General features: G+C 50.6%; 2 protein-coding genes across 4 annotated transcripts; both read right to left on the bottom strand.

Moving 5' to 3' along the window:
* Positions 1–14,140: 14,140 nt before the first annotated feature.
* On the bottom strand, positions 14,141–16,287 carry LOC120663334 (40S ribosomal protein S18-like). Of its 2 annotated transcripts, XR_005670480.1 has the most exons (5): positions 16,139–16,287; positions 15,889–16,049; positions 14,824–15,012; positions 14,350–14,540; positions 14,141–14,265 (listed from the first exon to the last, which is right to left on the bottom strand). XR_005670480.1 is itself a non-coding variant. In XM_039942141.1 (4 exons), exons 1-4 carry the CDS (start codon positions 16,139–16,141, stop codon positions 14,435–14,437), a joined length of 459 nt encoding a protein of 152 aa, XP_039798075.1. In that variant the 5' UTR covers positions 16,142–16,287; the 3' UTR covers positions 14,176–14,434. The 2 variants fall into 2 exon arrangements, 1 of the variants encoding a protein (XP_039798075.1); XM_039942141.1 differs by having other exon boundaries at positions 14,176–14,540.
* An 841-nt stretch (positions 16,288–17,128) lies between these two features.
* On the bottom strand, positions 17,129–26,011 carry LOC120663208. 2 transcript variants are annotated; one of them, XM_039942111.1, is made up of 10 exons: positions 25,857–26,011; positions 23,171–25,661; positions 22,822–22,936; positions 22,643–22,737; positions 21,452–21,690; positions 20,987–21,073; positions 19,772–19,871; positions 18,876–19,092; positions 17,598–18,767; positions 17,129–17,486 (listed from the first exon to the last, which is right to left on the bottom strand). In XM_039942111.1, the coding sequence occupies exons 2-9, from the start codon at positions 25,586–25,588 to the stop codon at positions 17,605–17,607; spliced, it is 4,434 nt and encodes a 1,477-aa protein (XP_039798045.1). In that variant the 5' UTR covers positions 25,589–25,661; positions 25,857–26,011; the 3' UTR covers positions 17,129–17,486; positions 17,598–17,604. The 2 variants fall into 2 exon arrangements, with proteins under 2 accessions (XP_039798045.1, XP_039798046.1); XM_039942112.1 differs by having other exon boundaries at positions 18,879–19,092.
* Between the last annotated feature and the right edge of the window lie 461 nt (positions 26,012–26,472).

The following is a 26,472-nucleotide window of genomic DNA, read 5'->3' as shown; positions in this document are numbered from 1 at the left end:
AGGCGTATGCCTCGGGTAAGCGAAGAGACGTGGGCGGCGGCTGACGGATGGAACAGTGCTACAGCCTCGCACAGTCGCGCCGCGCCCGTCGGTTACCGCACTGTAATTATTGCCAAGTGCACGCGTGGGGAACTCCGCGATCGTGGGGCCCAGCAGTCAGCGACAGCGGAATCTACCGCATTCAATGCGGGGGATTCGGGCCACAGCGGCGAATCCGCTCGTTTTGATGAATAAAAGCGAGGAAGAGGGGATTGTTTGGGCTCAACTGGCCATTTGACTTCGTCTCCCCTGCCTTCTCCACCTCCCCTGCATCCGGAGCCCAGAGTCAAGAGCGAGAGGAGGAAGAAGGAGAGAGTGAGGGCGCACCTTAGCCACCGTCGAGCTTATTTCTTCGCGTTCCCCGGCGATTCGAAGTGATGTCGGATGTCCAAGAGCCGTTGTGGTGGGGGAGGTCCACCACCACCGTGGCGGTTTTGGAGCAGCTAGCCACCGATAGGCTGCTTCCGATTAACCATGACTCAGAGCGGCTGGCGTGGATTCCGCCGCGGCCGGAGGAGACCGAACCGAATCCCCCCGACGGCTACGTCGTGAGCCTCGTGCGGCTCCACGAGCGGGGATTCGGTGTCCCCGTCGGCAGATTCATGCGGGCGTTGTGCCACCACTATGGAGTGGAGTTGCACAACTTCGACCCCAACTCCATCTCGCAGGCGGCGGTCTTCGCCGCTGTCTGCGAGGGGTATTTGGGGATCGAGGCGCACTGGGATCTATGGATCCATTTGTTCCACGACGAGCTCTACATCGAGAATGTGCGGGGCCAGCCGAAGAGGTTCGCCCGCGCCGGCGGTCTGATGCTCCACTTGCGCCATCCCAGAAGAGTTTGTACATCCCCAATAGGATGACGACGAACAACGTCGGGTGGACTCGAGGGTGGTTTTACCTGCGCAACTTCAGTAACCGGCTCCCGGCGTTCCCCAACAGGGTGCTCCGGGAGAGGCCGGAGAAGTGGGACTGGGGGGTATTGCCCCCACCGCATCAGGTCAGGCTTGAGGTGCTCACCGACACGTTACGGCATCTGGCGAGGAAGGGGTTGACGGCGGCGGCCGTCATCGCGAAATTTCATCGGCAGAGGGTGATTCCTCTCACGGAGAGGAGCCTGCCGATTTTCAAGCTCACCTCCGAGGCCCCGAGCGCAGGCTCGAGGACGTCATACATGCTGCTCCCCCATGATGTTGCTGCCCGGAGGGCGAGGAACACGGTGGCGGAGTTCCCCGACAACCTCGAGGATATTTGGAAGATCAAAATGCGCCCCGATGCGGGGTACCTTTCTGTGGTGAGTTCAAGCTTCAATTCGCTGTCGACTTATGCTACTCCTTTCCCCACTCCTCAATCCTGACTTGGTTGCGTTTGCAGGGGGTGAGCCGCAAGGGTTACACCTCGAAGCCCCCGGTCCCGGAAGAACGTGAAGTCAACCGCCTGCACGCAGAGGCGGTGAAGAAGCAGAAGGACGCGGCGGAGGCGGCCGCTACCAGGAAGAGGAAGAGAAAGGAAAAGCACGAGAAGGCGTGCAAGATTGCCCATGCGGAGGGAAAGCCATGGCCTGCCACTCCCGAGTCCACCGAGGAGGAGGAGGAGGAATCCTTGGACGCCGAGCTCAACTTCTCAAATGACGACGAGGGTGCGACAGGTGTGGGTTCCCCTCCGGTCTATCGAGGGGCTGGCGACGAGGATATGCCAGTGACGCTGGGTGAGGCGAGGCTCACATCAGGGTCATTGGTGGATCCGCCCCGCGCGGGGACAGAGCGGAGGTCGCCCGCGCCGGCGGCGGGACAAAGGTCGCCCCCGCCGATGGCGGGCAGGAGATCGTCCACACCCATGACGAGGCAAGGGTCGCCCCCGCTGGCGACGGGTAGGAGGACACCTCCCCCGCAGTGTCGACGGGTGCCGGTGGAGGGTCCACGGCGAGTGCGGAGATGCCCGCGCAGACGGTCTCGAGGCGCCAGGCTGACCCGAGGGTGGCGCCCTCGGGCCAGTCATCGGGAGGCGTTCGCGTGCCGCGGGCCCTGAGGAGCGGCTCGGGCAAGCGCAGCATGAGCGCTCGGTCAAGGTAAATGATATTGAATTTATCCTTTGCGTTTATTTTATCGACCCTCCTGTCCTGCTGACTTCAGCGTTTCTTCCCCAATTACCGAGCTCTGGGGCTGTTGGCGCTCCTTAAGTACCCATTTTATCCCTTGTTTATCCTTGATAATAGCATGAATTTAATATCAAAATCACTAACCGTCCTAACCCCGGCCTAATTATGGGTCATTTTCACACTTGCACATATATTTTGGAGGAACTTCATTTTTGCAGATTTTTGGCCTATTTTAGAGCATGAAATGACGAGGCCCGTGATCGAGCGCTAACACGGAGAAAGATGAAGGCCAAAGCCCAAAGGAAGGACCAAAGCCCATGTTGATTCGAAGCTCATTCATGCACATCCATCCTCCAAGAGAGCCCAAAGGACCAAGCCCACAAAGATGAGATCAAGATACTTCGGGATTAAGCAAAGCAAATGAAGATTTAAGGAAGGATTCCCTATCGTATCCTTTCCTCGAAGATATCTCCAAGATAATGACGTCATAAGGGGTGCAATCGTGAAGGACATAAACTCTAGAAGATGCGATGAGTCTACACGCGAAAGATGAGACCGAGGCGGACCCGAAAGAGGGTAGGTCGGCCGGCCTAGCCAGTTTCCGAGGCGGTTCGGCCTCCCCTTCGACCGGTGGCTTCCTCGGCTTATAAATAGCTCGCATCTTATTCAACTCGCGGCATCCATCCACCCAGAACTCGACGAAAACCTAGGGCCAAGACCGGAGGGAGACGACGGCCGCCGCAAGTCTTCGAAGTTGTCTAGGAGATGGCTTAGGCCGCCTCTAGCCACCATGGCTTCCCTGCGTGGCTGTGCCATGGTGGAGTTCATGAGCTAGTTGGAGTCGTCAATGGTATGTACTCGGTGGTGACAATCCAAATGAATCTATTATGTGAGTAATGATAATCATGCCTTCCGAATCTTTTAACGACCATGTTCTCTCTTTCGATTTCGTTATTTTCTTTGGGTTTGCTTCATCCTAGATCTATTATCGAGATAGATCGCTTAGCATGATCTTGTAGTCATGGTGGTTAGAGGTTCATGGCGGAACTACCAAAGAGGGTTCGACTTGCTTCAGGGTGCTTTCGTCCAAAGGGGGGCGTCGTGACAGGGCGTTGCTTTAAGTAGGTGGGGTATCGAAGGATCGGATTGGAGATTTTTGGTTTAAAGATGCCATTGATTGAGATGCATGATTTATTTGCTCGTTAGCTTGAACTACAACTAGATTACAATAGGCCGAGTCATGTCTTTAGTTTTGCTATGGTTACGCCTATGTTCATGGATGAGATCAACCTTTACACAACACTCATATCTATTAAACGTTACTCTATATGTGCAATTCATGCTTCATGTTAGGATAGATCCGTTAGATAAGATGGAAAATCTTAGGTAGTTCTTTGTCGATCCACGGATTGATAAACCTTGGGGGAATACTCTAAGGGAAAAGCTACCACGATCCGTGCGCTTGCGGTACATAAATTGGGGCGCTAAGGAGCGTCAACAGGGGCCATCGCCAGGGATGCGGCCCAGCTCATGCCGACCAAAGCCCTCAAGACCGGGGTGCGCACAATGCCGCACACGGCGCCACAGCCCCCGCCCGTAGTGGACATAGTGGCGGAGGACGTGAAGTTCCAAGAGGCGATGGCTCGAGGGGCCCAGAAGTCCCAACAGGCTTGAGCGCCGGAGAGTGGGGGCGACGCCGGCCAGAGCGGCATTGTGACAGCCGCTCTGGCTGACGCTGAGGGGGAGATCGGCCGGGGCGACGCAAATGACACCACCCGGCCGGACGTCGAAATCGAGGCCGGTAGGGGCGACGCAGACAGTGTCGCCCAGCCGGTCGCAGGAGAAGAAACTGGTGGGGGCGCGCAGGAGTGCCCCGCCGGCCAAAGAGAGGTGGAGACCCTCATCCTCGAGCCCCCGAAGGCTGGGGTCGAGGGTGTCAAGGTGGAGGAGTCGGCGCCAAGGGTGCCGGCAGTGGAGGAAATCTGCGTCCCGGAGCCTGCAAAGGCCGGTGACGAGGGTGTTGATGCGGCGGCGACAGCGCAAACGGCGCCGGTGAATGTGGTGCTGGTGGTTCAACTGCCGGAGAGCAGCGACGAGTTTGGGGACTCGAGGGACATCGACCCTGCTGCTGCGGTCAGTGCCGCCGACTGGTTCGCCGAGTTCGTGTCTTCCTCCGAAGAGGTGCTTAGCGCGGGGACGTCCGAGGGGCCCCGTCACGGGGCGATCATCCAGTCCGGGGTCCCCTTGGAGTTTCTCCGCAACGAGCAGGAGGAGGAAGCGGTTTGCAAGGCGCAGATTGAGGTCGGCTCTCGGATTATGGACCACCTCGATCGCGCCTTGGAGCTCCATAGAACGACGGATTTCCAGATCAGCAACGTAAGCGTCTTTCCCTGGGAATTGCTTGTGTTCGGTTTTGTTTTCGTGTGCTTTACTCACGCTCTTCCGCTTGCAGTGGCTGAGGGACATTTTGCGTAGAAAGAGCACCGAGCTAACCCGGTTGTTCTCCCAAATGAGCTGGCTTGGGCCGTACAACGCCGATTTGGTGCTCCGAAATATCGACGCCAACACCCAGTTGACCAGTCTGGGAGCGCGCCAGCACGTGTTGGAGGAGGAGCTGGCGCGGGCCACTGGCGAGCACGACGTCCCGAGGGCCGCAGCGGAGCAGAAGGCTCAGGAGGCTGAGGCGCAGACTGCCGAGCTGCAGCACATTAGGACGGCACTCGAGCAGAAAGTGGCCGAGCTCCAGCGCAAGGAGGCCGAGCTCCAAGGCAAGAAGGCCGAGCTCAAGTGCGAGAAGACAACCGTCGCCACGCTCACCGGGACACTTGAGGAGAAGGGCAGAGCCCTCGAGGAAAAGGAGGTGGCCGTCCGGAACGCGGAGGCCACCCTCAAGGAGAAGGAGGACTCCTTGTCCTCGCTCGAGGAGGCCGCACGGACCAAGCAGGAAGAGGCGCAAAAGAATATCGCGGGTGAATATTCAAATTTTTGCTGTCGTTTTGATTATAATTTATCGCAACTTATCTTGGTTCTTCTGACCAGAGCTGAGGCAGAAAGTGGCGGACGAGACTGCGGCGAAGGAGGCTGTCAACACCGCGCTCATGGCAGCGCAGGCTGAATACGCTGACCCAGAGCGGACCGCTGTGAGCGTGTGCCAGGAGCTCGAGGGGGACGGCGCCGTGTCTGGTAGCTCGGTGATCAGCCGCCTGCGAGGGCTAGGTGGCCGGATCGCCGAGCACACCAAAAGCACCTTCCGCCTCGGTGTCCTGCGAGCCCTCGCCATGGCCTCGACGCACTACATCATGGACCTCCAGAGAGTGTCGTCGGGGTATGTGGTCCCAAATAACGCCAGTCCGGACACTGCGTCGGCCATCATGGACGACGCCGACGCCACCGTCAAGGGGTTCGCCACTGTTCTGGCCGGGAAGCTTGAAGCCGACATCCCCGCATAGCCGAATTTGATGCTGTTGAAGATCTACAAGGGGAGAATGATAACCTGTAGGAAGTCTGGGCCTCGGAGCCCATGTAATAAGTTAGTACTTTATCGTATTAGTACTTTTGGATTAAGAAATCCGTTATCGTAAATCGACAGTGTGGCCCCTCGAGGCCTTGTGCGTTCGAGCCCTCATTTTCTTTACTCTATTTCTGTGTTCTCGTATGCGACCTAGGTAAACTTCTGCGAGGAATTTCATGTTCATAAGCGACTTAGGCATAGGGTGGTGAGGGGGATGCCAAATCCCGGAGGCGTAGGCAGTCCCGTGACTCGGCCGGCCCCGTGCCGTAGTTGCTTATGCCTCGCGTATGTTTTTCCAAGTGTACGAGAAACTTAGAAACGGAAATTTTTCGAAAAAATGTTGGCGATTTTTGGGGACGTTCGGGGATTCCCCCCTAGTAGCCCCCGAGGGAGGCTTGGCTGTGCCGAGGGTAAAGCCAGGCGTACCTCAGTGTTCATGCGCATCCGAGCCCCCGAGGGTCCGGAAGGTTCCCAAAAAATAAACAAGTAAAGCATACTACTTTATTATTTCGGGAAATCGTAAATTCGAGTACAAATGATGTACAAATAGCTTGGAATTCTAAGGATAAAAGTGACGTAGCTGCAGTATGTTCCAAGCATTGGTGAAGACTTCGCTGTTTTCGTTCGCCAGCTTATACGTGTCGGGCTTGAGCACCTCGGCGATGATATATGGGCCTTCCCATGGTGGTGAAAGCTTGTGGCAGCCCCTGTTGTCTAGTCGAAGCCTCAGCACCAGGTCGCCCTTGTTGAGGTCTCGGCGTCGAACCCTCTGCGCTTGGTATCTTCGCAGGGACTGCTGATAACGTGCAGAGTGTAGGAGCGCCACGTCTCGAGCCTCATCCACTTGATCCAGTGAGTCCTCGCGGGCTTGCTGGTTCTGCTATTCTTGATATGCCTGGAGCCTCGGTGACCCGTACTCTAAGTCCGTGGGGAGTATGGCCTCAGTGCCATAGACGAGGAAGAACGGGGTAAAGCCCGTGGCTCTGCTTGGGGTCGTCCTCAGGCTCCAGATAACCGAGGGCAGCTCCGTGAACCACCTCAGGCCAAACTTGTTCAACTTGTTGAAGATCCTTGGCTTGAGGCCTTGGAGGATCATGCCATTGCCACGCTCCACTTGCCCATTCATCTGTGGGTGCGCCACAGCCGACCAGTCCACACATATGTGGTACCTGTCGCAGAACGCCAAGAATTTATTGTCTGTGAACTGGGTACCGTTGTCGGTGATGATTGAATTCGGGACCCCGAACCTGAAGACAATGTTAGTAAAGAACAGAACAGCTTGCTCGGATCTAATCCTACCGATGGGTCGAGCCTCGATCCACTTGGAGAACTTGTCGATTGCCACCAACAAGTGGGTGAAGCCCCCGGGCGCCTTCTGCAGCGGGCCAACGAGGTCCAATCCCCATACTACAAATGACCACGTGATGGGGATAGTCTGCAGAGCGTGGGCCGGGAGGTGTGTCTTCCGGGCGTAGAACTGATAACCCTCGCAGGTCCGCACGACGTCGGTAGCGTCGGCGACCGCGGTGGGCTAGTAAAAGCCTTGATGAAACGCATTGCCCACGAGGGTGCGCGGCGCGGCGTGGTGACCGCAGATGCCAGCATGGATGTCACGGATCAGCTCCTTGCCCTCGAGAATCGGGATACAGCGTTGCAAGATGCCCAAGGGACTGTGTTTGTACAGCTCTCTGTCAATCACGACGAAAGACTTGGCTCGCCTGGCGACGCGTCGCGCCTGTGCGCGATCCGAGGGTAGTACCCCTCGGTTAATCCAGTCGAGGTAGTGGTCGCGCCAGTCTTGCGAAATTGGGGCCTCGTCGATGTCCATTGCTTCGGCCTCGTCCATGGAGGAGGTCTCAAAGTCAGTGTCCATGGGCACGGCCTCATCCGCTGAGGGGTTCCCCCCAGGGGGCTCGGCGTTCGAGGGGCTCGGTTCCGCTGGATCCTTGAAATCGACGGAGGGCTTGGTGATGTAGCGAGCAAAGATGTTCGGGGGGACGGTGGTCCGCCCCGACGCGATCTTGGCTAATTCGTCGGCATCCTCGTTGTACTTGCGCGGGACGTGGTTGAGTTCTAGGCCATCGAACTTGTCTTTGAGGAAGCGTACTGCGTTGCAGTATGCCTCTATTTTCGGGTCATGACAGCTAGACTCCTTCATCACTTGGTCGATGATGAGCTGAGAGTCATCGCGTGCGTCGAGGCGCTTGACGCCGAACTCGATGGCGATGCGGAGGCCACTGAGGAGGGCCTCATACTCCGTCATGTTGTTGGACATAGGGAAGTGTAAGCGTATTAAGTAGCGCATGTGTTCTCCGAGGGGTGAGATGAAGAGCAGGCCGGCACCGGCACCGGTTTTCATCACCGACCTGTCGAAGTACATGGTCCAGCATTCAGCTTGGATTTCCGGCGGGGGCAGCTGAGTGTCCGTCCACTCAACGACAAAGTCGGCCAAGATTTGGGACTTGACCGCCTTGCGAGGGGTGTAGGTGAGAGTTTCTCCCATTAGCTCCACGGACCACTTGGCAATTCTACCCTCGGCTTTCCTGTTGTGGACTATCTCTCCCAGAGGGAAAGACGAGACCATGGTGACGGGATGGGCCTCGAAGTAGTGGCGCAGCTTGCGCCGAGCCAAGCCTGCCGCGTATAGTAGCTTATGGATCTGCGGATAGTGTGTTTTGGTTTCAGACAACACTTCGCTGATGTAGAACACCGGCCGTTGGTCAGGCAAAGCATGGCCCTCCTCTTGTCTTTCGACAACGATCACCGCGCTGACCACTTGGGTCGTCGTAGCTACGTACAGATAGAGGGGCTCGCTGTCTTTGGGTGGTGTGAGAATGAGGGCATGAGTGAGTGATGCCTTCAGCCTGTCGAGGGCTTCTTGAGCTTCGGGGGTCCACGAGAAGCGTTCGTACTTCCTTAGGAGCCGATACAGAGGCAAGCCTTTCTCGCCGAGGCGCGAGATGAATCGGCTGAGGGACGCTAGGCATCCCATGACCCTTTGTACCCCCTTTAGGTCCCGGATCGGTCCCATCCGAGTGATTGCCAAGACTTTCTCAGGGTTGAGTTCAATGCCCCGCTGAGAGACAATGAAGCCAAGAAGCATGCCTCGAGGGACTCCGAACACGCACTTCTCGGAGTTGTGTTTTACCCCCTTAGCCCTTAGGCAATCGAACGCGATCCTGAGATCGGCGACCAGGTCGTCCGCCTTCCTGGATTTTACGACGATGTTGTCGGCATATGCCTCTACGCTCCGCCCGAGATGGTCCCCGAATACGTGGAGCATACACCGCTGATATGTAGCTCCGGCGTTTCTGAGGCCTAAAGGCATCGTGACGTAGCAGTACATTCCGAAAGGAGTGATAAAAGAGGTCGCGAGCTAGTCGGACTCTTTCATCTTGATTTGGTGGTAACCAGAATAAGCATCAAGAAAGGATAAAAGTTCACATCCTGCAGTTGAATCAACGATTTGATCAATATGTGGCAAAGGAAAGGGAACCTTCGGATATGCTTTATTTAAACTAGTGTAGTCTACGCACATCCTCCAATTTCTATTCTTTTTCTTTACTAGTACAGGATTAGCTAGCCACTCGGGATGGAATACCTCCTTGATGAATCCGGCCGCCAGAAGTTTCTGCAACTCCTCGTCGATCGCCCGGCGCTTGAGTTCGTCGAAGCGTCACAGGCGTTGCTTCACCGGCTTGGAGTTGGGTCGGATGTCAAGGGAGTGCTCGGCGACCTCCCTCGGTATGTCAGGCAAGTCCGAGGGGCTCCACGCGAAGATGTCTGCGTTGGCACGGAGAAAGTCGACGAGCACTACTTCCTATTTGCTATCGAGGGTGGCGCTGACCTGCAACGCCTTCTCGTCGGTGTGATTCGGGTTGAGGGGCACCTTCTTGATACCCTCGGCGTACCGGTGCGTGGAGTCCAAGGCCTTGCTTACCATCTTGTCAAGGGTGGTTGCAAGGGCCTCATCCTTTGCTTGAGCCTCCGCATGCTCGACGCACTCGACGTCGCACTCGTAGGCGTTCTCGAACGAGGAGCCGACGGTGATGACACCCTTTGGACCCGGCATCTTCAGCTTGAGGTAGGTGTAGTTGGGGATGGCCATGAACTTGGCGTAGCAGGGACGGCCAAGGATGGCGTGGTAGGCTCCCCAAAACCCTACCACCTCGAAGGTGAGCACTTCCTTGCGGAAGTTGGTTGTCGTGCCGAAGCAGACGGGTAGGTCGATCTGGCCGAGGGGTTGAATTCGCTTCCCCGGCGAAACGCCATGGAATGGCGACTTACTGGGGCGAAGCTTGTCCAGTCCGATCCCCATGAGCTCCAAGGTGTGGGCGTGCATGATGTTGAGGCTGCTGCCTCCGTCCATGAGCACCTTGGAGAAGCGGGTGTTGCCGATGATAGGGTCAACAACAAGCGGGTAGCGTCCCTGGTGTGGGACGTAGTCGGGGTGGTCCTCGCGGCCGAAGGAAATGGTGTCCTCCGACCAGTCGAGGTAGGATGGCGTGGCCTTGGTGACCGAGAAGACATTCCGGCGCTCACGCTTGCGCTGTCGAGAGGTCATGTTCGTTGTCGGCCCTCCAAAGATGAAGAAGGCGTTTTCCACCGGGGGGAACTCGTCGTCTCCACCTTTGTCGCCACCATCCTTCTTCTTGTCCTCGTCGTGATGCGCGACGCAGTTGTAGTACTTCCGGAGCATCTTGCACTGCTCGAGGGTGTGGTTGACCGAGTCCTTGTGGTAAGGGCTCGGCTTCTTGAGCATATCGTCGAACAGGCCACCACCGCCTCAAGGGGGGCCTCGAGGTCCTTTGCGGTCCGAGGCAGCAACGAAGGCCTCGTCAGAGTCCTCCGCCTGTACTGATCTGCACTGGTTCAGTGGGGCCAGCTTCTTTCCTTTCTTCCCCCGCTTTTGCTTCTTGGCGGGGGCGTTGGTCTTGGCGTTGCTGCCCTCTGCGGGCGCATCTGCCTTGCACTTGTTCGCTTTGCTGTCAAAGATGGCACCAACTGCCTCCTCGCCGGTGGCGTAGTTGGTGGCGGCATCGAACAGTTCGTTAGTGTTGGCGGGACAGCTTCATGCAAGCTCGTGCACCAGGTTCCTGCACGTCGTGCCCTCGAGAAAGGCGTTGATGACCTCGACGTGGGTGACCCTAGGAAGCTCGGTGCATTGCTTGGAGAAGCACCGCACATAGTCGCGCAGGGACTCATTGGGCTTCTGCCGACACCCTTTGAGGTCCCAAGAGTTCCTAGGGCGTACGTAAGTGCCCTGAAAGTTACCCACAAAGATCTTGACTAGGTCGGCCCAGTCGTGGATCTGGTCCACGGGCAAGTGCTCGAGCCACGTTCGTGTGGGTCAGCGAGGTGAAGGGGGAGGTTGCGGATAATGACCACGTCGTCCGTTGCACCGCCCAGCTGATATGCTAGGCGATAGTCGTTGAGCCAGACCGCGGGATCAGTCTCTCCCGAGTACTTGACGAGGGTGGCGGGCTATCAGAATCACGAGGGGAAAGGGTGCGGTACGAATCTCCCGGCTGAACACACGGGTGACCGGAGCCTCCGGTGATTCGCCCCAGTCGTGCTCGGGGTTGAAGCGGCCACCCCGTCGAGGGGTGTACTTCCTGCCATTAATGATGTTGCGGGCGTCGCCGTCGCCGGCGTGTCCGCGCGTGTCGTGGAGTCGCTCTCTTGTGGGAGTCTTTCCGATGCGGTCATGCACCGAGGGTGCTTTCGCACCGTCTGCCACGGCTGTTTTTCCTCTCCCTCCTGGTGGAGTGTGCACCGAGGCCTCGTGGCCCTAGTGTGCTGTACCTCCGGGCTTCGGGGCTGTCGAGCGCATGCGAGACGCAGAGCTCTCGGCCTACTGCACAGCAGCCTGCTCGATGAGCACCTGTGCCTCGCGGCGCAGGTTGCGACCCGAAGTCTTCGATGGCTCAGGCATTGCTTGGAGTAGGTAGGCTGCGGCGACGAGTTTTTCGCCAGCCATTTTCAGTTCTAGAGGTTTGTCGACGTTGTCATCGGCTAGGATCCGCTCCCGGGCAGCGCGTCCCGCCGCCTGGGCACGCACGCCACGAGCGGTGCGCTGCTGCTCGAGTACGGTGCGTAGCTCCTGTGTCTGCCGACGCTGCTCGTCGAGCTTGGCTAGAAGCTCCTTGAGTTGCGCCAGCTGTGCCTGCCGCGCCACCGAGCTTGACGAAGAAGAAGGGGTCGCGACAGGCACCACCTCTTGATTTGCCTGCGCGTCTGCCCCCCCCCCCACCTTTCCCGTCATTGCCTGGGGTGTTGTCGTTCTGCCCGTCCGCGAGCTCGGCCATGAAGCACTCCCGAGTGGGATCGTAATCCCCCTCGCTGGAGTCCTCGGAGCAGGTGAGGCAGTAAGCCGCCCCGAGCTGGAACGAGTGGAAAGCGTCGGGGTCACGGGCCCCGGAGTAGTCCTCGGCCTCCTCGGCCATGAAGTTGTTCATGAAGAAGTTGATGTTGTCGGCGATCGAGCTCGCCGTTTCGGGGTAGGAGTCGTCAGGAGATGATGCGATGAGGTTGCGGATCGAGAGGAGGTGATGACCCGGCAGATCCTCATACTCGGTGAAGTTGGTGCTGGATGAAGAGGCATAGGTGGCAGTGTTGCGCATTCCGAAGGGAAAGGGCGACGGCGCAGTCGCGCCCTCCCTGGGAGGCACTGGGGCTGCAGTCGATGATGGTGCCGGCGCAGATGGCGCCGGGGCACGCGATGACGAAGCGGTGGCCCCGTCGGCCGTGACGCTGAGCTGTGACATGCCAACCTCAACCCACGTAGGGGAGCTGAGGCATGCCGCTCTGCCCCGCTCCATGCGCGCTTGTCGCGAGCGCTGGCCCGAGTGCCCGTTGCACCGGGCTGGTGAAGTCAGAGCGTCGGGGTTGCGTCTGGGCGAGAGGAGCTCCATGAGGTAACAGTTGCCGGTTGCCCTGAACTCAAGACTCCCGAACCAAATCACGTATCCCGCTGGGAGCGGATGCGAGGCGCCCATGGGAAATGGGTTGGATCTACTCGCCATCCCTGGAGATCAAATGGGAACAAAAGAGAAAATGTCACGCAGCGTCCCCTACCTGGCGCGCCAACTGTCGGTGTCCTGACCCAGCGGTCCGGACCCAACTAGTAACGATGCTGCGTGTTCCTCGTCCCGGATGATTGATGCAAGAGGCAACACAGTAACGCACGGGTTTATCCTGGTTCTGGCCGCGGGGCCGTACGTCCAGCAAAGGGGTGTGCGAGAGCACTGTACTGTCTTGTACCGGGGGTGCTTGTAGTAGGAGGTACAAGCGAGGCGAGAAAGGAGGGAAGCTCCCGGGTCTCTGCTAGAGGAGTTGATTGAGGCGAGTGCCAATATCGGGACTCAGAAGAGCGTGTGTGCTCTTTGAGTGGTGCTAGGTGTGTGCCACTAGGATCGATCCCCCCAAGATAAAGCCCGCCTCCTCCTTTTATAGACACAAGGAGGGGCGGTGTACATGCACAGGCGATCGTGGAAGTCGTCGTCTTCTCCCCGAATTGCGGGGGTGCAGTGGTCGAGCACTGTAGAAAGTACACTGTGGGGCATGGCGTCTGACATGGCAGTAGTCCTGGGCGTCGTCCTTGGCCTCGCGGAGATTGCGCCGACGTCCTTGTAGCTCGGCGTGGTCGTTGCTGTAGGGGGTACCGTCCTCCAGGCATGTCGTGGTGACGTTCCGAGGGTCCTGCAGGCCAGGGCTCTGTCCTGGTCAAGGTCGGGGCCGCTTCCGAGGGTCGTGCCCATGCCATTCGAGGGCTTCGCGGAGGGGAAAGCTTGAAGGAGGTATGAGGAGTTGGCAGTACAGTGGCCGGAGCAGTGCCTGAGCACGTCTTGCACTGCGTCGCAGGTTCCCACTGTGTCGCCACAGCGTCCGGGATGACGGAGCAGTGACCGGAGTTGGCGGACGGGACTCCGGTCACAGCCACTGTGAGGAATGGCGGCCTGACGCCGTCTGGCCCAGGCGCTGCGGAGGAGTGGTTGGCGTTTAATGCCTTCGTACGGCGGGTAGACGAGTGGAAGGGCCGTTTGTCCTTTCCATCGAGGGGTGGCCTCGAGCGAGGCAGAGACAATCCGCTCCTCCGAGGGTAGGCTCGCGAGCGAGGCGGAAATGCAGGGCGATGGGGATACAGATGGGCCGCACTGTGTACATGGGCCGCGTATTGGGCTTCTTTGAGTCTTTTTCTTTCTTCCGGATTGGAAGGGGACTGTGGGCCTTCGTGAGCCTAATTGCCTAACATGTGTTTGCGTTTTTTAAGACAATTTTAATTCCATGATCAGAATGCCCCTAATCATGGTACCCGACACTGCTCTACTACAACCTGCACGAAATTGGATTTGATACAACAACGCCGCACAGTTCCCTCTCTGCAATGCTGATCCCCTTCAGTTTTCAGAATTAATAAATCCCAGATGCAGAACGAACCAAGCTTCTACGACTAGTAGCACGAAAGTAGCCCCAAATTAAATGCAGAACGCATGTAGGTCGAAAGTCGAAACAGCTGCTCATCAAACACTGTGGCCCAACAGACCCCATGACACGAAAGGACATAGGATGCTTTTCCAAACAGGCAAGACTTCATCGTTTTTTCACAGAACACTGAAATTCAATCCGCGCTTCGAACACAGGCACCAATGGAGCCGCTACAAGTATTCATGAACCCAAACAGCTCAACATCTATCCTAGAGATAAACATATCCAGCAAAACATGGCACAAAGGTTTGCATACTCAAGACACAAGCTATGGGCCAATACAGGGCGCTTGGACATGGGGCTTATCTCTTCTTCGACACACCAACAGTCTTTCCACGCCTTCCGGTGGTCTTGGTGTGCTGGCCACGGACACGAAGGCCCCAGTAGTGACGCAGACCACGGTGGTTCCTGGATAGCACAAGGGTTTTGTTAAAAGACAGTATCATCATCATATAACGAAAGCTGCAACAGAACTGAGGTGTGTATATAAATTACAGACGGCCATATTCTGTGCAAAGAGCAGCTGGAAGTTTCAAACACAAATGTATTAAAAGGCTATCATCACAATTACAATGACCGCACTATCAACACATAATGTAGAACAAAAATGAAGCTAGAATTTCAGACAATGCCGTGACGATGAATGTGTGAATGCAATGCAACATACACAAAGATGTTCCAAGAGACTGACCTGATCTTCTTCAGCCTCTCAAGGTCATCCCTGAGCTTCATGTCGAGGGCGTTAGAAACAACCTGGGAGAACCTACCATCCTTGTAGTCCTTCTTCCTGTTAAGGAACCAGTCAGGCACCTTGAACTGGCGGGGGTTGGCAACCACAGTCATGAGGCGCTCAAGCTCATCTGGCGTGAGCTCACCAGCCCTGCACAAAAACAGTCGTCAGAGCTTAACTTCAGGCCATATGGCATGTGGAAAAAGTAGTGGGGGAGTGGTGCCATAAACCAATCTCCAACATCAAAAAAACATGAGCAAACATTGCAAAATAACAAAGCTTCTGCATTAATGTCTTAAATGGCAGGAGTACTTTAAAGTATGTTTTTCAGTGGTCACTTCATTTTCTCAAGTAGCATTCAGACCCTTCAGAAAAGCTAATTAAGGTTCTGCTCAGAGCTTCAGATGACTACAACTTATGAACAATGTACATTTCTCCCCAGTTGTCAAAGATTGCTCCTGAGGAGAAACCAAATTGACCCTATTATCTAGCCTTACCTACAATGAAAGAATTGCAGACGCATGTATCACACTTCTCATACAGTTAGCAGGGAATTTACTTGTCACTAACTGCTTTTACTACTACTGCACCACGACATGCCCTTCCATGTACAGCAGTTGCCATTGTGCTAAACTAACAATTTACACGTAAACCTAAGACAAACACGAACAGGGAAATTATAGTTTTACAAGAAATAATAAGCCTATGTAAATCCATCTTACCATCAGCAAAAAGTTAAATCCATCACATCGCAACAATCATTCCTCGTTTATTACTCAATCAAGCAGGATCTAGACAACCTCATTATCGAAGGCCTAGCATAAAAAAAACTAGCCTCTAAACTCAAATCTGCAGCTGCTCCCCTAGCCCTCTCGAATTGATGAATAAATGGAGGGCCATCTTCCCCTAACTCCAGACGAACCACCCACAAATCAACTACGACTCATCCACAGCACCGCATTATACCGCCATGATTCAAAGGCTTGCACAACATGAACCAAAGCCGCAACGCCATCTACAACTCACCGCTTGTTCATGTCGATGTCGGCCTTCTTGCAGACGATGTTGGAGAAGCGGCGGCCGACACCCTTGATGGAGGTGAGCGCGAACATGATCTTCTGCTTGCCATCCACGTTGGTGTTGAGCAGACGCAGGATGTGCTGGAAGTCCTCCCCCGCGATCAGCGACTGCGAAAACCAACCCCACCCGCGCGTCAGAAGAAACCACCACCGGCCCGTGGCGGCTCAGTGCGGCCGCGAAGGAGGGCGAGGCTTACCATGGCGGCAGCGGCTGGCGGGGCTCGGGCACGCGCCGGAGTTCGACGAGGCGGCGGCGGCGGCGGCGGCGGGCTGCGGCTGCGCGGGGTAGGGTTTCTCCTCTCGGAGGCGGCGGCGGCGCAGCGGGGAGCGCTTTTATAGTTGGGAGTGTGAGCGGGTGGAAGTAACCCTAGGGGCGGCGGATCGACGGCCAGGATGGATGCGGAGTGGGGCCGACCGGAGTGGATCCCGTGGGTTTAACGGGCTCTTTTGTTTCAGGTTGGGCCGTAACGGGCCGAAATATTGGTTGAGGCGCTCCATTAAACAAGATTTTTAACCTTTTTTTTTCAAGCAGGACTCCAGGGTGTTTTTTTGGGTTCTTTTTTGGTCATGTGACAGCATTGTCTGCTTTTTCATTGAAGATTGGACGCAACTTTGATTTTATAACTACAGTTTGAATTTAAATGGATATACAGATTGCAGAGCCAGACCACTAAAACAGATTCAAATGTGCAACACAGCCACATACTCCCTATACGTCCCAAGAAACTAGAATTCTAGGACAAATTAATAAGAAAGTAAATAATCATATGTGTCCCTATTTATTATCCACATTTGCAACTAATTGACTCTTGCATGCACATGCATTTTTGTAAATAGGGCAAGATGACTTGTTTTTTAGAATAAATTTTGAATCCTAGAATAACTGCTTTTTTGTAACGGAGGGAGTAGAGCAGATGCTTTCACCATCATGAAATTTGCATAAAGGGGACGTTCTGTTCCAAATAACGCTGTCCACCATCATCTCATTCAGATTCTAGTTTGGCTTGAGAAATATAACCGCATGAGAGCTCAAACCAGCATTCCTTCTGATGCTGCACAAGCTTGATATTGAGATAGCGCTAACCAGGAATTTTCATTACAGGTGCTGCACAAGCAGATCGATAGCAGCACCCCTGCAACCTCAACACTGAATGCTATCATGGTTGCCCAGATCAACACAAGAACCATACAAAAAGGATGATTTTTTTTAGAAAAAAAGTTCTGTACAGGATAGGTAGAGCGCATGTCCATGTCTACATTATTAAACATCCATATACCGCCTTCAGAGAGTTCAGGCGGGGACCAGAACAATAGAGAACTCCCATGTATGTACAACAAAAAATTGACCCAGTTTGCAGGTCATATAGAGCTTCTCCAGCACAATCTAACATCTACTGCCCAAAAAGGCATCATGATCTAGAGCCTCAGAAGAACCAAAAGTCCAGAAACTTCGACAAGCCACAGCTGCAAATGCAATTGTTCCAGGCGCTTCAGCTATGGCTGTTGAGAAGTGAGAATGCAACATGCTTCTTGCAGAAAACCAGACTGTCATTACCCAAACAAAAAGTTCAAAAGCAGCAATGTAAGGAAACAATTTTGTAAATAAGGATAAGCTCAACGATAGATATATAACATTATCTAGAATAAGAATAATACCTTTCAATCATGCATTGACAGGTTCTCTAGAAGCTAGGTCGCTTTCCCTGTTATTACTGCATATGACATCCTCTCCACAAAGTTGACCATCCCCACAAGTTTGAGTAGGCTTAATCACAACTTTACAAACAGCATTTGAAATGTCGAGGATAGGAGCTGACATTCCTGCTTCATTGCAACTCTCAACTGTCATTCCCACTTTAATAGCCACATCATCCGTGTCAATCATATCACTTGTAAGTGACTTTGACCCAGTCAATTTCTCCAAGCTATCTTGACAACTAGGATGTTTCAAATCTGGTAAAAATGAACCAACTTTGTCCTCAATAATCTCTGGTTTCTGAACAGATCCCTTCACTGATAATCCACTGTCAGAAGCACTGTGATCTTCACTAGTATCTTTATCTATATAGGCTATTGATGTTCCATTAACTATATTAATTGTATCTTCCAAGCTTTTAGCTTCCATTGAGCTTTGAAGATAACCATCAGCAACCCCAGTTTTCAGCTCATGGTTATCAGGCTTTTCATCCATAGTAGCTAAAGGTCTGTTAGTGTCAACAGGAGCTGCACAAGATTTTTCATGCTCCTGATTGGCACAGTGGACAGATGGAGAATTGGATGTCAGATTAGATTCAGTTTTGCCTATTATGGGAGCAGCTCCAACAGAAAGTTCGGTAGATGGACAATTTTCACTTTTCCCAACCTCAGTAGATAAACAAGAACATGGATCCACGGACACCGGAGTAGCATGTGAATTTGAACGACTGGAATTTGATTTATCTTGACACTTCTGTTCTGCAACAGTGTTTTCAGTAATAAATTGCCCATTTATTTCTCCGCATTTCCCTTCTTGAGTGTTGTCTGCTCCAGCCTTCAACAACATGTCATCTCCACAATTAATTCCTGGAAGTGTATGCAACTTATTATCTCCTACAGACACTCTGGATGTCCTTTCTAGAGTTCTTTTTACATCATTTTCTTCAGCAGCAGGACGCTGGTCAGATGTCAAACCTGCTGGGTTTCTATTTAAAGGACGAGGACTCTCATGACACTTAATTTCAAGATCATTAACGACAACAAATTCATGAGAAACATGAACAGGTGTCATAGATCCACTTGCTTCACCAAAAATTTTGGCATCTGCCTTGTCAGATCCAACAGCATTAGCTGCACAGAACAAATGAGCATTGTTCAGACATGAACCTACAGCATTATCAGATTAAAAGAAATGAAATGAAATGAAACTACAGCATTACAAGAACAGTTTGGTATTGCAACCTGGCTTGGCAGTGGTCTGTCCATCAACTGTGCCAGTTGGCAGTAACCTCTTCTCTAGTAGACCGGTCCCATTGATAATCAAGAGATTTAGCGACTTGATTCTTTGTTTCTTGGAAGGTTCAACAGGCTTGAAACCAAAAACAGCTGTCCAAGTGTTTTCCATTTCTGGCACAGCAGATATTACTAACTTTCGAACATTGAGAGAGCAAAGGGCCTACAAAACAATAAAATTAACCCAAAAAATACAAGTCAGAAGGCCTGAAAACAAGAATGCCAATAGGTGTGTGCTACAAAAGAGAAAGACTTAGCCTGATTATGTGGGTTCTAGTTTGGTAAAGCCAAACACAAGGCTAGCTAGAAGTCAGTTAGTGAATCCCTTCTTCTGAATATCAACAGAAAAACATGGAACTAGAATGTGGGATTTTACGCAATACCTCAGCCTCACAAAAATACTTGATGCCATTTCAGATTAAACCCATTTTGGATGTTGCAACACGCTCTTTGTTATAAAGAACACACATTGATGCTCAATTATAAGACAAACATATAATTCACACAGTTGTCTGCTAATTAGTATGCCAGACAATTTAGGAAACAAGCTAGGGTAGAGATGGTGCATCTGATAATTTCAAATCGTATAAAGAAAGAATCAGAGACATGTTAACACCAATATGTGAATAAGATCAATTCTGCAAACATACTAGGACTATCCATATAAACATCAGCAGCCCACATAAAGGACCGGAATAGAGAAAGGCAGAAATATCTTTGAAGGACAAAGAAGCAAGACAAGGGAAGTATGACACAACACATAAGGGGAAACATATGATAGCAAGCGACTGCAAGCACTAGTACTCACATGAATGTACAACTGAGAAGAGAAAGCAAATTACCGATTCAATTCCACTGAGTAGTCGACGGCACATCCCTTGGTGCCTATACATGCCTCTTGTGCCTATGAATGGCATTTCTGCCAAATCAGTTCCGTGAATCCTGATTCATGGAGAAAAAAGAACAAACGAAGCATTTTAGAACTGAAATTATGTTAGAATTCATAAATAAATTCAAAAAAAGAACTCAATGAGGGGCAAGTTTGTAGGTTTCACATTATTTTTTATGGGTCATGGGTAGCGATTGGTCAGTAATGAGGGTTGAGGAACAAATATCATGACAAACTTCAAAAACAAGAGTTGATTAACTTCCTATACAATGGATAGAGGTTACTTGAGGAATGATGAATGAAAGACATGAAAGACTCAAAATACCATGCTAAGAGCACCCTAGACACATTTTCTGTATACACGTGTTGCATGCAGAAGTTGAGTTGAATAATCATGACAAAACAGGTGATGGGGATGGATAACACTCTAGCGTAGAAGTTTATTAGTATCAGCTTAGCTAAAACAATTTGGCCAGTTTCAATGCTTTGGACACATCTAAGTTTACTTTTCAAAAAATCAACTACATTTTCGTCTATAATTCACATAAATTTCAATTATCTAGTTCATCTTCACTATTTCCGTATCCTTCTGAAATCTCACAGAACAAGGAAACTTCTGAACAAACAAATCAAATTTGAACTCAAAAGAATTCAGATGGTTTTTCCCTGGAAAGACGGTTAACCGTGTGTTATGCTATCATGTGCATGGTTGGTAAGGGTCTGAGGGGTGAGGTGAGGGTAGGGACTCGTAATTGACCAGTTAGCCAGGAGCTCTTCTCCCATCACACTAATTCAAGGCTCTGAGAAATGTAGGGAGACTTAAGAACATTTCGTCTGATCTTGCATTCAGTGGTCACAGCGCTGACGTTTTCATAGGGTTAGCTTCATGTGAATTCCTAAGAAGCTTTACCCAAATATTATCCAAAAAAATATGCAACCATCATGACTACCAATATGCACATAACTAAGCAAATGACTTGTGGAGTGCTATGGAAATCTAATTTACACCCTACTACAGTACTTGTCCCGTTGCCCACTGCCACTGGGTCCACATACAAAAAAAGGCAGTAAGCAGTTTCCAGCAACCGAGAATTCCTTTCAAACCAAGAAATTAATAATTTATTAACAAATACAACAAAATTAACAGCATATGTACATACAAATGTACCTTATAGATGCCGCGGATATTACTTCGTCACCTTGTTCCAGGATGAATGTATAGAAGCCACTAAAGTCTAAACGACTGACATCTGACCTGCAATAGCAGATTACATAATTTCAAAAAGTGACTACATTGGGGAAAGAAACAAGAAAGGTGGCACATCTAGAATGGCTATGATGATGAAACATGGGGTCTAAGGAATACTAAGATAAAAATAAAAGATCTAGGAACGTTACTACTTGCTCCCGAAATAGGTATTTCCTAGAATCCATGAAACCCAAATTTGAATTAACTTTCATATAGACATGCTCTTGAAAACGCAAAGAACAGTCAATGTTAAGAAACAAGATTCCCAGCTTCTAAGAGTTTTTGAGCTCCCATCAGAATAGCATCTAGCTTAGGAAAACCATTCATCTTGATTTTTTATGGAGCTACAACCACAATGAATCAAGAACGTAAAAATATACTTACCCACAGTTATATACAACATTGTGAATCATATTAATTCCACTTCTCTCATCAATGTGTGGCTCAAAACACTCATCCATAACTGTGAAAGCAAGGGCTGTCTTGGAGTTGCAATGGACAGACTGTGCTTTATTTTTTGGGGGTATGGCATGACAGGTAGCAAAACAGCGAACCAGACTCCACGAAAATCCAGCCTCTATGTCATTCTTTGTCCCAAGAAGCTTTTTTAGTCGTCTATAAACCTGAGTTATTCAACGAACAGAACAGCTTAAGTATCCATGTGTTAAAGTAATTTGCATATACAAATATAACTAAAAACCAGTAAATACATACATTTTTCAAGACATTAACAGTATTAACTAAGATGTATCAGGTAAAATTGAAAATTTCACGGGCTGATTTGTTGAATGAGAAGGCAAATTTATAGCATGATAAATATGCATCCACATTTTTTTTTTTTTTTGCATCAGCTGCAGATTTCTCAGAGATTTATTGATACTGTGCTTTAATATAACCCCTGAAGGGCATGATTCTGGCCAACCATGTAGAAACATCATCATCATCATCCAGATATAATTAAATATGAGTATTAATATATTCTACCCAAGAAAATCTCAAACATCAAATATAACAGCAAAACTTAAGATGAATCAGTTAAGCGCCTTAAGCCATTCAGCAGTAGTAGGCATCAATGAAGCACTGAATGTGGATGTGGAACGAACGTATCACTGTTTGTAGATGACTTTGCAGGGGAATCCATGTAACAAAATATGCATTCCATCATGTAAGGGAGATTTCTTATGTCATATATTCCCAGAAGTACAAGAGGAGCAAAATTTTCAGAGATTAACGGGCACGCATCCAGGTAAACCTGAGGTTCCATACATGATATGTTCACATCATACAGACTGAAATAGAGTACTATGAGACTGAAATAAATAAACAATAGTAATCACAGGTATTCTCATCTCTATATGCATTCAAGACATTAAATGCTAAAAACAAAACTGCACAAAATCGTGCAATGTCAAAACTTAGTCATATGATGTGTGCTGTTAAAACACCAACTATTGAATCATGTGTGCATATATATAGGCATATGTGATGGCAGAATGGCACACAAATAATGCAGGAAAATACTAAATAAGATCCTCGCAAGTTGAAAAAAAAACTGAACTAAATAAAACTCTGTACCTTTCTGCATCCTGGACTGCAAAAGCAATCAACCAAAGTACTGGGTTTGGTACAAATGGAGTCACTCTCTGTTCCAGGTGAACAAGCTTGGTGATCTGCAAACTCATTGGGTAAGGCAATGTAAAAGTGAACAGAGAGGGAAGGAGGGAGGGAGAGTTGCATGTAGTAGAAAGTCTTACATTTCCTTGAACATTGCAAGCAAGAAAGTAATTCAGGAGAAGATGATGTCTTTTCTTGGGCAGAGCCACAGAACCTACATAAACAGCTACGACAGTACCAATCTCCACGAGGCATCTGCAGATGCAATTGGCATAAATTAAATATAAACATAAAAGCATGCAACAACATAGTCATTCTAGATATAAGCAAATTAAACAAATTAGGGCACCATCCTAGCAAACAGCTATCAAGGGAAAGCTACAAGCAAATGAGAAACCATTCAAGAATGCTTAACATCTCGTACCATGGTAATTGTTCATCTAATGTGTTGGGGTGGAGAAAACAAATGATATATATTTGTATGGTTACCTTAATTCCCAAACAATCCAAGTGAAAAGTTGAGGCACAGTGATCGCAGCACAGCAAATTACCACCATCCCCACAAATAGCACAAGTGTCATCATGTTGATCCTCACCAAGATCTATCTTGTAGAATCCTTTCTTTTCATACTGTGCATGCTTCTCCCATGCATCATGTAAACATTGCAACAAAGAAACCCTACCATCTTTTAGAAAGATGTTCTTGTAGGGCTGCTTCTCTTTCGAACCAGCATGAATTTCAAACTTCGCGGCTGTGAGAATCTTGGAACAGCATCCACAGAATATACCCTTCCTGGTAATTTTACCCTCCAACATTGCCCTTGTTCTCTTATTGTTCATGTATTTGACCTCTGTGTCTTCAGAAATAACCTCCAGATCTATCATCCATGAATATACTGTCCGCTTCCATTCATATGGAATATAGCCATCCATGTTATTTTCCATATTATGAGTACCCCCACGGACAAGAAGCCCACATCTCCGATGATTGGTTTTTACCCCATCATCCCTGTTCCGTTGCTTGTTTCTAGAAATTTTTTTAGCAAGGATATCTTTTGAGCCTCTGCTTTTGCTGCCCCCAGGTTTCTTTTTAGTACCATAAATCTCTTTATTCGTCCTTCTCCTAACTATGTTCTTTTTTAGCATTGCTAGATCATCCTTTGGTATAATATTATTAAGTTCAGACGAGCAGCCCATATGATTTTCATCGTGTGGATTTTGAAACTGCTCTTGGTAAACTGCATAAGCCTTAGTGATTGACCAATAACCAGTCCCTTCAGGTGAAACATAGACAGAATCTTCATAATCTTTATTTTTCCTCTGTCTTAGTTCAATTTTCCATCCATTATCTAAAAGCAAGCGTTTTATCTGGTTCCTGACATCCTGCTTGAGTTTGTTGACAGGTCCTCCCCTTGGCTTCTTCATTTCCAGCTTGTTGATCACAGGGCCAGATGTGCCTTGCAGATCATTGGCTTCTGATTTCGCCTTCTTTGATAAATTTCCCGGCAGCCCTTTATGCTCTAGCAATCTCTTTTTCATATTCTTATGTTCACTTGATTTGGTGTTCTCATCTTTCTGACTCAGAGAAGCCTGATGATGGTTTAGTGAGGAGTTCTTTTGCTGTTGCTTTGAATTTTGTTGTTTCATACTCTGGCCCAAAGAAACTCCCACTATGCTTGGATCACTTTTCCTCAACATGATGGGAGAGACTAGCTTACCCATAACTCTCTTCTCACCATTTGAATCCTGCTTCTGAAACTCTGCAAGGGCACCACTTTTCTCCTTATATCCTTTATAGCTCTTGTTGGTTTCACCATCTGCCTTACTGCTCCTGGGATGAAACTTCTCAGCAGCAGTTTCCAAGCCCATGGTAGAGTTCTGCATAGGCATCTTGTGACCACTAAACTCTCCATCCAACTTAGTTTTATTTGTTATAATCTTTCCATCACTGGACTCCTTATCCACCCTGGAGTTCTTCATCAGTATCCTGGCATCCCCAGTTTCCCCATTCACCTTGTTCTTCGGCAGAAGCTTGCCATCATTAGTCTCCTTCACCATGCCATTATTCTTCGGCAGGAGCTTTAAAACACCTCTCTTTGTTGGTATCCTACCATCACCAGTCCTCTCATCCGCCTTAATGTTCGTCGGCAGATTCTTGCCATCGCCAGTCTCCCCATCTACCTTAGTTTTCTTTGACAGAGTCTTGTCATCACCCATATCCCTGACCAACTTATCATTCTTCGGCAATATCCTTAAAACACCCCCTTTTCCCTGCAATCTAATAACCTCCTGCTGGCCAGAATCAACAGAATTGCCCTGGTCAGTCTTCAATGGTGTCCGTTTTTCATGTTTCTGCAGCTCCACCCGCCTCCTCTTGTCATCCAAACTCGATACCTGCCCTTTCACATTCGAAACACTGCTTGCCTTCATATCCACCTCACCTTTATCATCAAGAACTCGCCCTCCCCTTACCTCCGGCTTCTCAAACCGCCATGTCGGGAGCCCCCGGGGCAGCATTTTCCCACCAGTTCCACCCTTAGATGCACCTCCACTGCTTCCACTGCCACTACCATGGACGGCCTCGACTCTGATCTTCTTGGCAACAGGCTGTGGACTGCTCTTCTCAAGCTCAGCTTCCTTGTTCTTCTCTGAACCCTCTCCATCAGTGGACTTAACATCTGAAACCTTCTCAGAACTAACATTCACGGCTTTCTCCACCAACTGATCATCATCACCTCGACCACCAGCACCAGCATTGCCCACGGACGCGGCGGCGCCAGCATTCTGCCGCGTCGAGATGCAGTACTCGTCGGCCTCGGAGTCGCTGGACTCAATCACCAGCTGCCTCTTCCGCGGCTTCCTCGCCGACGCAGCCGCCGAGCCGCGCTCATCCCCATCCGAACCCATCAATAAAAAAAAAACTCACGAACGAATCCCAAACAGCTCAAACGTCCCGCTCCAAAACCATCGCCGGGCGGCCCTGCGTCAGAACCACGAAAAAACACTCAACCTGTGAGCGCCCAAGCAATCTCAATCCAATCCCACAACCCAAGAAACAAGAGATAAGAACGCCAAAAAAAAATAATTCCGCGACGGCGCTGCCTCCGACGGCCCAGGAGGCCGTTTCCGGAGGGAATTCCGCGCGGGGGGGGGGGGGGGGCGAGTCGGGGCTCACCTGGATTGCGGGAGCACGGCGGAGCGGTCGGTTTGCGGCGCTGGGGGCTAGGGTTTCGGGGATCGCGGGGGATTTGGGGGGCGGGACTGGGAGAAGCCGACGGGATTGCCTCGCCTGCTTCTCGTGCTCGTCGTCGGGAGGGGGCCGGGGTCTACGGGCTAAAACGAGGCACCGGGAAGGGGGCTGATTGATAATTTCCCGTGCGTTGTCGATGTTTGCAGTTAACACCCTGGAAAAGCAGGCATTTTGGCGTGTCAGTTTTGGGCTCGGTTTGTTCTTTTCCTTCGTTTTCTTGCAAAATAGGGTGTTTTTTCTTCTTAACAAAAATACAGAGATAGAAATGCAATGCTCTAAAAATACAAGGATGAAATTTGGACAGATTAAGAATTAGATAGTCAATACCGGTGCAAATAGGATGAGGTCACACCCAAGAATCGAGATTTTTCTTGTAGAGATAAATGTTGTGAGGCTAGAGCGAGAAGAGGTCCCCCACGGTGACCTCTCAAAAAAAAAGAGCGAGAAGAGGGGTTCATCATGAAATTGCGTGTAAACATTTTATGGAAAGTTGGTATGGCATAGTCTAGCTCTAGTGGTAAGAAAAATGTGTGTTTCATTG

The sequence above is a fragment of the Panicum virgatum genome, chromosome 2K, assembly GCF_016808335.1.
Source record: "Panicum virgatum strain AP13 chromosome 2K, P.virgatum_v5, whole genome shotgun sequence".
NCBI classification, from domain to species: Eukaryota; Viridiplantae; Streptophyta; class Magnoliopsida; order Poales; family Poaceae; genus Panicum; species Panicum virgatum.
The sequence above is the reverse complement of the archived record's forward strand: the minus strand, read 5'-3'. Positions and strand labels throughout refer to the sequence as shown.